This window comes from Chlorocebus sabaeus, chromosome 22, assembly GCF_047675955.1.
Source record: "Chlorocebus sabaeus isolate Y175 chromosome 22, mChlSab1.0.hap1, whole genome shotgun sequence".
In the NCBI taxonomy this organism is placed as follows: domain Eukaryota; kingdom Metazoa; phylum Chordata; class Mammalia; order Primates; family Cercopithecidae; genus Chlorocebus; species Chlorocebus sabaeus.
The window spans coordinates 39,489,038-39,502,615 of NC_132925.1; the positions used below are offsets into that span (position 1 = coordinate 39,489,038).

Sequence of the window (13,578 nt, forward strand, 5' to 3'; positions counted from 1 at the left end):
ATGGAATGGAGGACAAATTTCCATCTCCCAGTCTTGATTTTAAAACTCCAGGGCAGTTCCCCAAACACTGAATTGATATATAGATTTATATAGATTATAAAAACTAAGCGTATTTCAAGAGTAAGGAAAGATTCAATGTTAGATGCACTGAGGAGTTCACACAGGGGACTTCCTTTCAGTAATTTTGTGGATCACAAGTTTATGGGACTAGGAGCCAGATTGTAACTTTCCTACTCCAACATTTGGGTTTCTTCTTTACTCCCTTCCCTCAACTTTTGAGTACGCAGAACGAAGCATCAGTTTTTAGGCATCCCTGTGACCACTTTTTTTTTTTCTAGGTCAGTGAGGAGAGGATGGAGTCAGTCCCCAAAGCTCAGGACAAAAGACCAAAGCAAGCTACTGCATACCATCTGCCCCCTCATTAGTCAGGGCCACTCAACAGCCTCTCTCTACCTGGCCCTGAACTTTGTCTAATTAAGTCTTGATATTGATGACAAATCTGTGGGGAGGGCCAGAGTGGCCACTCCCTTCTGGAGAAAGAGGATGTAAGGAGAAACATACGATTATCTATCCCTTCCTAACTCCTAACTTGTGGCCCTCATTATGCCATCTTCCACGGCAGCTTGGTTTTTCCTGGTAGCTTTCCCTTTATGTCCCTCAGCTCTCCTAAATCCGATGGTGGTGATGAGTGAAATATTCCTACACTTGAGAAATGTGTGACCCTCCCAACACTTTCGTTCACTTCCTTTCACAAACTTCTCAACGACAGGGATCTAAAACCTGATCTCTCCTTTCCTCACTACCTTCCTAGAACACATTTCAAAATGACATCTACCGGCTGGGCATGGTGGCTCATGCCTGTAACCCCAGCACTTTGGGAGGCTGAGGCAGGCAGATCACTTGAGGTCAGGAGTTCAAGACCAGCCTGGCCAACAAAGTGAAACCCTGTCTCTACCAAAAATGCAAAAATTATCTGGGCATGGTGGTGTGTGCCTGTAGTCTCAGCTACTAGGGAGGCCGAGGTGGGAGAATCACTTGAACTAGGGAGGCGGAGGTTGCAGTGAGTCGAGGTCGTGCCACTGCACTCCAGCCTAGGCAACAGAGAAAGACTGTCTCAAAACAAAACAAAACATAAAAACAAAATTACATCCACCATCACTGCTCTCCTGAAATAGGATCCCAAAGGACTGTTTGTGGTCAGTACTTCTTGGAAAGACTTAAAAACGAAAAAGGCAGTCTTCCAGGATTCTAAATTAAAAGGGTCTTGCAGGACACTAACACAATGTTTAACTCAATCCCAGAACCTATACAAGACAGACACCCAAACAAATGCACTTCAGTGCCAGCAGGAGGCCCATTGAACAAGTACCATCTTTTTTCACTAATCCAATCCTCCCCTGTCGCCTCTACTGGTTAAATGTGTTTAACTGTTTTACAAATGTTAGTGGAATTAGCCAACCCCAACACCACAGTAAATAAATAAGAGGACCACACTTTATCGAATATAAATTTGTTTTTATTGAAGCAGCAGTCACATGACCTTATATCTAGCCTTTAGATTAGGCCTGACAGAGTGAGCCAGCCCTAAAAAAATGATGTTTCTTTTTGCACTAAGAGACATAACATGTTTACATACATCATCCAGTATTGGAAATGAGCAGACTCAAACACATGTGTTGGTTACCTGGGAGGTACAGCCCCACTGTTTGTGGTGTCCATATATTTTACAGAGACTCCCAAAGACCATTACTAATAGGATGAAAGTTAAAAGAAAATACAGCCACACCAAATCATGAACACAGCAATCAAGGACAGCAGCTTATACACATTTAAAAACTGTCCCTTTCAGAGTTGTTTTCTTTCTTTTCTAAGCAGTGTCTGCAAAGCTTCCTCTACATCAAATCCAAAGGTTTCCAAGATGCAAGCTGCACCTCTTGGGGCTACACAATGGAATAAAATCATTGGAAAGAACAAGAAGTGGTATTCATATCTTGTTTTTCATAACAAAGATTAATGTTTCCCTAATTAGAGGAACGGAAATGGTGATGTGACTACATATTGCAGTGGCAAAATAGTAGGGTGAACAACGAGGGTTGGGTACTGAAATAAAGACCACACACTTGTGAATTTTAATTTCATTTCCAGGCTAACCTACTTTTTATTTAATGCAAATTACAGTACCAGTTAACTATTTCCAAACCAAGTCACATAGAACAAAATGTATTTACAAGGGAATGGGGAAAGGGAAAAAAAACATTGAGCATACTCTTCACAAAAAAGTTTATATTTAAAATGAAAAAAAAAAAAATCAGTCACAGAGGCATTCAAGTAGTAATAATGTTATACAGATTTTGCTTTTCCTTTATATCAAGACAGATTTGCACAAGTGTTTGCAATAGTTTGTATACAACCCACAGTCCTTTATATATATATATATATATATATATATAAAATAAATTTTGTTTTTTAGGTTTGTTTTTAAGATGGAAGTGGTCACGCTAATTGGTATGTGTACAGGCCCAAGTGATCCATCGGCAACACATTTATAAATGCAAATTTTACAGGCAAGCAGATTTTCATACATCTATCTGTATCTGCCTGTAGACAGATATAGTAAGGAAGAAAAACTTAAAAATTAACACAAGGAAGTCTACTTTGTCAAGCTAACCCCTTATGTACTGGTTGTCATTTTGCTTTTATTGTGGAGGTGCAAAACGGAGCAACAAACTTGAATAAAACGGCATAACCCTTGTGAAAATAATCCAAACCCCAGGGATTACTTTCAAAGCCTCTCAAAGGTAGATCTCACTCTGGGACTCTACTGTGCTTCTAGTTGTCTCTTTTATTTTCAGTGGCTCAGGTTTCCACCAGAAAAGACAGATTTTATTGTAAAGCATACCTACTTTTCTATACAGGGGAGGAAAGTGTTTGGCTCTGTGATTAGATGATCACTAACATGAACAGTAGGAATCAGATATAATTTCAGTTGAAAACAAAGAAAACCCCCCAAATGTCTGGGGATCTGGCATTGGCCAAACTTCCTTTGGAAGATTCCAAAGTTAAATCCTTTAAAAAGGAAGGGAAAAATAGATGAAATGCCAGTGTCTTTATATCCACAGGGATAGAGAATATAATAGTCCTCTCAGAAACCTTTGCATTGGTGCAGACAAGATGACTGGTTAGGCATACTTTGTTAAAACATAAACCAAAAATGTGTGTCTAAAAATTAAGAGGACTTAAAAAAAAATGACGCATGTCATTGGAAAGAAGGTGCAGTCTTCTGCCTTGCTGGAATGAATACACGATGTTTCAAAAATAGTAACCTTTGGTTTGGTAGTTTTTTCTTCTATTCAAGACATTTTATATGGAGTACTTTGAGGCAAAACACTCTATTTTTCTTTCAAAAAAGGCCTTCGTGTTGGGCACACAGTAAGAATTAAACTGATTTTTTAGAAAGAAATTAAAATGATATTTCATTGAACAAGGGTAGAGATGGCGGGAGGGAGGAAATGGGCTAGGAGTTCCCTTGTTAAAACAACAGTCCTCTATTGGCACGGTGGCACTCCGTGCAGTAACTGCTAGTAATTGCACTATAGCATTTTAGACCACTGACGTATCAAAACCTGATACTATTAAGAAACTTCGATTTATAAAAAACCAATTCTCTCTCACTCTCTCATTTGGGAGGGAAGTAGATAAAAGAGGAGAGAGAGAGAGCATGGAAGGCTCCCAGAATCTGCTGTTTTTAAGACCCATGGTTAGGGCTTGTGGAAGAGACGAGCAAAATCTAATCTATTCGATATCCTCCAGCTCTAGGGCTCCCTGGTGCTACACTAAGTCCCTGAATGGACTAAGTATGAAAGGAAACCGGTCACTGCTACTGAGGAGGAAACAGACATTCAGAACCAAAACAAAGGCAGGGCTTGAACGAAATGAGATTACAAATATGGTTTCCTCTTCCCACTCCTGAGTATGGTATCACTGAAACTTAACTGTGGAAGGGGCAAAGATACTGTTATGAGTGAGTTATTATTTCAAAGGGAAAGGGGGTGGACAGGGAGACATGGATAAAGGAAACCAATTAAAATTTAAAAAGGAACAAATTAAAAAAAAAAACAAAAACAAACACATGGAAGCGAAGGCACTCCAAACTATATAGATACACTATACATTGCTAGAGTTATTGTTACAATAATACAGGCCAGTACCTACTGTACAGAGTTAAAACTATATGGCTTTAAAAAGCTCGTCTACATTTTGTCTGATTATTAAACAGAATCACTGCCCTGAACAGTAACTTTTTGCTCATTAATAACAGTTCCTGGGTCCACATATTTACATACAAAACAATAAAACTTAAATTTAAAAACATAGAAAGAAAATATAATGTACAAGCTTGAATTTGGTGAGGAGCTTTTTATTATTATTATTATTATATACAAAAAGATATTCAGAGACCTGGATCTCACTTGTATAAAAGAGTTCTGTGATCCCACCATGATCCTTGAGAAAGAAAAATCACACATCTCAGCCCACACACACACACACACACACGCACGCACGCGCACACGCACACGCAATGAAATGAGAGAAAAGCGTGACTTTTCTCTCTTCTTTTACCCCAGTTGTGGGGGGCAACCTGTTTCCTAAAATAAGCACTGATTTTTGTGGACTCTGGCAAGTATACCACGTCCAGAGCAATGTCTGTATCCAAACGCTTGCTGGGCAGTTGCATCTGAATGCAGGTCCATTTCTCTATCACAGACCTGCCTTTTCAGATTCTTTATAAATTCTGTCTGAAAATGGTCTATCAAAGCCATTACCTTTAAGGAGTTATGCTGCCAAATACTCTGATTTCAGGCTTCTTTCAAATCTTAGCTTTCAGAAGCACTTTATAAAACATAAAATTCAATTTGTTTGATTTGGTTTGACTGAGCATGTTTCCTTTCTCATGAACTCTGATATATCCAGAGGTTTGTGAAACCCCTTTTGTGGCCCAAGACCTCAGCTAAACAGCCAGTGAAAACCAAGATGGCTCACAGTTGTCTTTCTGGGTACTGGTTCACTTCAGCAGGCAGGACAACTCTCTTGGAGAGTCACACACACAGCTAAGGAGCAGGATAGGGTGCTAGGGCCTGCAGGAGGGCTGCCAACAGACTCCATTTCCGAACCCTCTGGAGGACAAGACCCATAACATGACCTAAGGTGGCAATGAGGAGGGGGAGGGCAAGTTACACACAAGCAAGGGCTCAGCTCTGCAGCCCTACAGTTACCAGCTAACCTTGGAAGGCATGTGGGGAAGGAGCGGGTAGGAGGGAAAGGCGGCCATCACTCAAGTGATCTTTAAATGTGAAGTACAACTGATTGTGCCTTAAAGATTCTAGGTCAAGTAATGGCCCATAAGCACCAAGGTGACTAAAGTTCATTTTAGAGTATATAAGGCCCACATAGATGCCAACCTTAAAAGTATAAAACAAACTAGTCATGAAAATCTATTTCCTCACGGCAAACATAGTCCTTCAATCCTCCTTGCATTCCAAGGAATATTGCTTTTTCTTCAAAAAGAGAGACTGATTCTTACACCATTCACTGATACACAAAGAAAACAGACACAAAAACTCTTAACTGGGTGTGAGGGAAACATTCTTCTCATGCTTCAACCAGTCAATTTTGATACTGTAGACAAAAAAAAAGGCAGTATTGAATATATGTATATATAATGTATATACACACATTTATATCATCACTTTCCTATAAAGTCAGCAGGTATAAGTGACTATCATTCTGATGTGTAGTTTTTAATATTCCTACCATCTGACATGCATCAATAAATAAATGTAAAAAGCATGAGGTTAAAAAACAAATACAGATTCTAGATTTGGATTTAAAATTAGAACTATGTGTAGAATGTGGCTATTTCTGCAAGCTCGATTTTCAATTAAAAAATATGAAAAATAAACCAGTAGACGACTGTTACAGTTCACATTATTTAACTACAATGTCCTCTCAAGTGTATCTTTCCAAGGGAAGTAATTTTAGAAAAAAATCTGGACAAACTTATTCACAGTGGTGAGATGTATTCCTGGCCTGTCCCCTTCCTCTGGGCTCGTCAGTCTTTGACCTCAGCAGCTAGCTCGGCCTGCTCAACACCCCTTCCGTCTCCTCCCAGGTCACTAGTTTGAAACTGTGCTAAGATTTGCAAAGAACTTTGGTCAGGTAAACAAAGAGCCACCTGTAGAGCATGCGTGCCTGAGTCTTGCTTGCTGCTTCCCCTCTGGCAGCCTCCTGTACAAGCCTCTACATCACTAGCGCTGACTGAGAGCAAAACAAAACCTTAACAAATCTACTAAGAATCTTCCCTGTAGAGTTCCAAACTTTACTGACCTCCCTGGGTTACGAATGATACACATTTCTTTGTCTGCCACACCTGCCACCAACATGCCAAAGGCAAGTCTATAAATACCCGAAGATATGGATTAATTTTACAAGTGACATTTAAGTCCCCGTTGAGTTATACCTGCTAAACTCCCAACCAATTTCAAGCTGTGCACTATACCAAAGTCTTGCACTAGACTTTAAAAGAAAACAAAGTTCAAAAAAAACCCATCAGCACAGAACAAAGTTTTCTTCTTTTGTGGAAGGGGCATGAGGCAGGACTCCTGTTTTTAAAGTATACAACAGCAGACTTTTAATAAAAAAAGATTGTCGTGGGAGAGAGATTGTGTGTTCTAGTGCTCCGCTTTCCCCCTCCCCACAACCCCTCCCACCCCCTGGATCTCCCTCAAAGTGAGAATACAATGAAATTGGTTTGTATTTATAGATATTTTACAAGGTTAAATAAGAACAACAATAATAATAAAAAAATTGAACACTAAAATGAACAGGTTTTTTTTCTCTTTTTAATATTCTTTCCAAACGTGACCAGTGTTGCTGAGTGACACTCAAGTAACTGGTGGTTTTTCCTGTGCAGCTGGCTGCTCGGGACCGTTCAGGTGGAGTTGGAAGCTGATGCAGAAGCAGCATTATTGGTCTGTCCACGGTCTCCAGTATTAGCATCTGCAAGTCAAAAGGTCCCAAAAGAGAGCATGAGCAATGCTACAACAGCGAAAGAGAACAAGTACACTGTTTCAACTGCAGGCTGTGAATTGTATGGCCTTCCAAGCTGTTATTTGGAAGGTTGTTTTAAATAAGGCCAACACTATGAACTCTGAATTTCTCTCTTATTGGATTTAAGTTCATGCCTCACCATGGTCCTGGTACAGGGAAAACAGTGTCTTTGAATAAGTTACAGACTCAGGGAGCCAGAGACCATTTCAGTCAAAGCTCTTGCTACAGCTGGGATCAGCTGTATATGAACACTCAGCTGGAGTCTAGCTCACTTGAAAATAAATGAACAGTGCACAGCTGGGAAAACTTGCTAAAAATTCTGAACCATGTTACATCTGCTTAAGTGAGTAAATGGGTGGAGGCAATGAAAGTAATGTGGGTCAGTGTTGATAGGCAGAACAGTCCTTCTTCATTATTCATAGAGATGGAAGATCGACAACCAGCAAAAAAGAAACAGCAAGTGCAGTACCAATTCACTCAGTCAATTTAATAAAGCATCTTGTATCAACAGATGAATGGATAAAAGAAAATGTGGTATATACACACAATGGAGTAATATGTAGCTGTAAGAGAGAATGATGGGAGGCTGAGTGGGAGGGCTGCTTGAGTCAAAGAGATTGAGGATGCAAGTGAGTCAAGACCACCTGGGTGACACAATAAGATACTGTCTAAAAAAAAAAAAGAAAAGAAAAGAAAAAAGAAAAAGAATGAGATCCTGCCATTTGCAACAACATGGATGGAACTGGAAGTCATCATGTGAAGCGAAACAAGCCAGACAGAGAAAGACAAACTTTGCATGTTCTCGCTGATTTGTAGGAGCTAAAATTTAAAACAATTGAACTCATGGAGATAGAGAGAAGGATGATGACCACAGGCTGGGAAGGGTAGCGAGGGTGGGGGAAGTGGGGATGGTTAATGGGTACAAAAAAAAAAAAGAAATAATGAGTAAGACCTAGTATTTGCTAGCAAAACAGGGTGACTATAGTAAAAAAAAAAAAAATTAACTGTACATTTTAAAATAACTAAAGGTATGACTGGTTTGAAACATAAAGGATAAATGCTTGAGGTGATGAATATCCCATTTATCCTGATATGATTATCACACATTGCATGTCTATATCAAAATATCTCAGGTAACCCATAAATATATACACCTACTATGTCCCCACAAAAATTAAAAATTAAAAAAAGGAAAGCATCTTGTAGTCAAATCCTGACTTAGAACTTACTTAGAGCTTACTTTGCCCTAATCTTTTAGAAATACGTACAACTCTACAACCATGGTCTCCTTCCCCCTTTTAAGGTCTATTATTATTTCACAGCATCCATTAACATTTAAGTGGGCATCTAACTGTGTCCAAATTGGTTTAGTAGACTGCTGTTTTAGTGGCTATCAAGTTGCATCCTTGTCATCTCACTTAATGACCGGGAAAGTACTGCTAGCCAAATTTTTTCCCAGAAGATTTCACACTAAGCCCTGAGCAAGAGAAGTGGCTTGACTGGGATGGGCAACTTTGAAAAGCCATCTCTCTAGAAGCCACAATGCCATCATAGTTGGTGACACCAAAAGGCAGACTCAGAAGTTTTTTGTCTCTCTAGGACTGAAGGGATTTGTGGCTCTACCATGTGCTATGGTGAGCAGAATAACCAATGTCATGGCTGAATGTTAACATTTGGTCCCGGATCTTTCTACTTTGAATTTCTGAATTAGAGGGAGACACAAAAGACCCAAGGACACATAGGGAACTCTATGATGGATTAGCTGTTCAGTTTCTCATTTCTAAAGCCAATCTATAAAAATTATACTTCCTAATTTCCTGATAATCTGCCCTTATATACATTTAGCACAGCCTTTGGGGAAGGAATGCGAATATCTCTTAATGTGAATGATTAGGTTTAATTCATTTAATTTCCTTCAAAATAGCTAAAGCTGCTTCTAATCTCGTTATCATGTACACAAGTGAAGATATTACGGCATCGGAATCCACACATTAGGTTCATATAGCTCACGGCATGGGGTCATATTAATTTATCGGTATGGCAAATGAACAGGTGGCAGGAAAGGGTACATGACATAGAACCGACTCTCCAAAGCCAGGATGACCACCTTTTCTAATAATCACTGAGGAACTATGCTAACACTTCATTCGTACCTCCTGACCTTCCTTAGATATGCCCTGTTTAAAGGAAGTTTTACCCTCAATGATCATCCACATTCTGCGCATCAATAACCTAACATCAATTCCTATCTAGACCACAGATTCCTCCAAGCCTTTCTCAGATAAAAATGTTCATTTTCATGATTCAGGCACAGGCTGCATTAAAAAAAAAAATCCAGAGAAAACCTGGAACACCACAAACCCATGCTTATTGCAGCGTGTCACATGCTCTGATGACACTCAGAACCTATGCATGACCATCATCAAACAGCATTTCCTTCTCATTTTCAGTATGGGAAGATAACAGGTAGAACTGTCATTCTGGTCTTCCCCAGGACTTAAGAAAGGCACTGATCATCAGAAATTTATCTATCTGTTTGACCACTACATCAGCACCCATGCCAACATGGAGAGCAGCTCTGGCCACGGCACCCATTAACTACACTGGCTGACATCAGCCAGGGCTGACTTCAGTTTTACCTCATCTACATGGCCACCAGCCCATTTATGTTAATGGGCTCTTTAGCAAAATCCTATTTGGCACCAATGTGCAGATGTCCTTTCACTGACTACAGTCTGTGAGCTTGTGACACTGCCAAAACCAGTCTCCTCTTTCTTGGATACATTCAGTGACTGCTTGCATGATCACAGTAAACTTTTTTTATTTTATTTTTATTTTATTTATTTTATTTTTATTTATTTATTTTTGAGACTGAGTCTGGCTGTGTCGCCCAGGCTGGAGTGCAGTGGCCAGATCTCAGCTCACTGCAAGCTCCGCCTCCCGGGTTTACGCCATTCTCCTGCCTCAGCCTCCCGAGTAGCTGGGACCACAGGCGCCTGCCACCTCGCCCGGCTAGTTTTTTGTATTTTTTAGTAGAGACGGGGTTTCACCGTGTTAGCCAGGATGGTCTCGATCTCCTGACCTTGTGATCCGCCCGTCTCGGCCTCCCAAAGTGCTGGGATTACAGGCTTGAGCCACCGCGCCCGGCCTAGCACAAGCCTTTTAAGTGAGCATAAAACCAGAAACAGATTCTTTCTGAATAAAATTTGATGGACACCCATGCTCTTCAGATCTGTAATTACCTCATATTTTTCTCTTGAGTTATTTTCAAATCACTTAGTGAACATAATTTTAATGGCTAATTATTTTGATTATAAATATCCTTGATATCAAAAGTCACAGTCCTATAGACATTCTTCAAAAAAACTTGTGCCTGATGCAATGAGCTCCACTTAAAATCAGATCACACATGTCCTGCTGAGAAGAACAGAGTTCTCTTTTTCAGAGGAAGACAAAGTACAGAGAGGGAAAAAGTAAAACAAAAAAGGCAAAGTTCTATAAATTCGATACTCAATAGTAGGCTTAAAAGACCACCCAATTACTGACTGAATAAAGTTACATTTCATAATCTCTACAATCCCGTCATAAAGATGGATTGGCCCCTTGGCCAAGAAAAGTAGGAGGAGCTGACCTCTTGGTGGCTAGGAAGAAACCAGTTCAAGAACAATCAGGAAACAAGATAACACAGATTAACATCTTTTTAGAAATAACTCAAGAAACAAATCTTGGCACATGCTTATTTTGTTCCCACCATCATTCTTTAAATTTATTTTTACACAATGGAATCTGAATTAATGAGTTTTCTATTAAAAATGTTTATTCATTTAAAATTTTGATAAATTGTCATTGGATTTAGTGTAATTTCTGTAACTTTTCTTCTCAAACATTTAAATAGTGACTCCATAACATAAAAACAATAAAGTTCATTTGCTTCTCCTTACATTCCCTTCCCATTACATATGCACTGGTAAAGTGATGCTAAATGGCATTATGGTTTAAAAGAGAGGCTAAGATCATTTTCATTATAAATGATCTGACTATAGATCATTAACCAACTCTACAGTCTCTTGTTTTCCACCAGAGATGCTCTTCTGAACTTCACACTGATATATCTTTCTTAAAACTAAACCAACTCTATAAACATTTATTGAGTATGAAGCCTACTTGTACAACTTAATAGCTGTGTGATTTTGGAACACATTATTTAATCTCTCTCTCCTTTCCTCACTGGTAAATGGTAGTGATACTACCTACCTAGGAAATTAGGCCTATGAAGTGCTTAGCATAGTATCTGGCATACAGCAATTGTTCAATAGATGGGAAGGTAAAAGGGACATCTAAAAACACATATATGTATAATCTAGTGTGACTGCAATAACCAACATCAATAAAGTAAATACTAATGACAGCATACTGCTGACCAATATGCCAGACACCACACTAAGTATTTTGTAGTCATGTCATTTAGCTCACACAGCAACCCTGAGAAATAGGTACAACTGTTACCTCCATTTTGCAAATAGGAGAAAGGAAGCACAAATAGATTAAGGAATGTGCCCAAGACCATGTAGCTAATAAGCAGGGGAGTGGAACACAGAGCACAAGGAAGGAGAATGATCCATATTATGGGCATTAGGAGGCAGCAGAAAAGATTTCCTAGCAAAAGAAGAAAAGAGATTAAGGTGACTTTCATTTAGAACTAACCTCAATAAAATCACTATGATTTCTACAGGCACATTTCTATTATCTGTAAGAGATGTTACATTAAAAGAGAAGAGTTTGTGATAAGAAAATTTAACAGCACAGTTACTTTGTTTTCAGTATGGGGTGTACAGAGATATAAGTGCTCTGGAAACAACTACAGAGCTAACATTTCACTGACTTTGAAGCTTCCTATAAACCAACCCCCATTATCACCTGTCTAATGCTACTATGGAAAAACAAACAAGTAAACAAAAAAACTCCCCCAAACCAAGGATGGACTTAAGAGGAAACAGACAGAACAATCAGCTTTGTGGGGAAGGAAAGGAAGGTACAAAATCATCCTTACACACTGTGGTAGCTACTTTCCAAGATGACCCTAATGATTCATGCCTCTTGGTATCCATGCCTAATGCAGTCCATTCCCACACTGAATAGGACTGACGTGTGTAACTAATAGGATATTCCAGAAACAACGGTGTGTGACTTCCAAGGCTAGGACATAAAAGACACTGTAGCTTCCGCACTGCCTTCTTTCTTGGATTACTTAGTCTTGGGGAAGCCAGCTGCCATAATGTGAGATACTTAAGTAGCACTATGGAGAGGGCCACTTATTGAGTGACTGAGGCCTCCTGCATACAGCCAGCACACATTTGATAACCACACGAATGACAGCCACTGTGGAAGTAGAGCCTCTGCCCCCAGGCAAGTCGTCCGATGACTGCATCCCTAGCTAATGTTCTGACTATGTCACGAGACTCTGACCCAGAACCACCTAGCTAGGCTGCTTCTAAATCCCTGACCCACAGAAACTATGTGAGACAATAAACGTTTACTCTTGTTTTAAATAGCTAAATGTTGGGGGGTGAACTAATATGCAGAAATAGGTAACAAATACATATGTCAAAGAACTTAAATGACATTTAGGGTTTGCATTCACAAGCCAATGAGGGAATCACTGACAAAGTCTCCCTACATAATTAGGTGTGCTTCTAAGAAACTGTACAAGACAAAAAAAAGATTATATTAGATTTAAGTCTTTTTTCCAGAATTTTCTCAGGAATCAATTATTTTCTGAAAAATCCATGGCTCTATGGCTTTGTACCAGATACTGCAAAGCAAATTGGCACATGTATTAAAACCAATTTTATTCTGTGTGACATAAGACATAAAACACAACTTAGGCAATCCCACAGTGAAGCCAAGGGTAGAACCCTTAAGTATCAGGTTCCCAAAAGAGTCCATAAGGCTGTGATTTTTGTCCTGGAGTAAATTTTCATATGTAAAATTCCATATCTGGTATACATACATCTCTTTTTATAGGACAGGATCTACAGTGTTTTTTGTTTTTTGTTTTTTTTTTTTTTAAAGATTCTCAAGAGATTTGTAAGAGTTGTTAGATAATGGAGTCATGGATTAATGGGTCAACTGTCTCAATACTGAGGAAACTGCCCCACTCAAATGCTCAAGTCATAAACACAGAAGTTCTTGCCTTGATTCCTTGCTGTCTGCATCCCCCCACCCCCCGCCCACAAATGGTCCTGTCCATGCTCCCTGTCCCAAATGTGGTTGATCAAAGGTCCAAATGAGGAGCAGGAAGGAGAGTGAATGGAAGGTCTCCACTTACACCTACTGCCAAAGGATTTAAATGAAAAGAGAGTAAAAACAAGGAAATGGGTTGGGAGGAGAAGAGAGAAAATAAACATAGGAGACAGGATTCCAAAGGCTCTGCCACCATGAATCAGTATTCTAGATCTGTGTGTCCATAAA

The 13,578-nt window shown here is 39.4% G+C and overlaps 1 protein-coding gene across 4 annotated transcripts in view; it reads right to left on the reverse strand.

The window, feature by feature from the left end:
• Positions 1–1,494: 1,494 nt before the first annotated feature.
• Positions 1,495–13,578, reverse strand: part of GSK3B (glycogen synthase kinase 3 beta) — a 270,061-nt gene continuing 257,977 nt past the window's right edge. For all 4 annotated transcript variants that reach the window (XM_007985675.3, XM_038003375.2, XM_007985674.3 and 1 more), the window contains one exon: positions 1,495–7,056. In XM_007985675.3, coding sequence (XP_007983866.1) covers positions 6,989–7,056 — 68 coding nt within the window. In that variant the 3' untranslated portion in view covers positions 1,495–6,988. The remainder of the gene's footprint in view (positions 7,057–13,578) is intronic.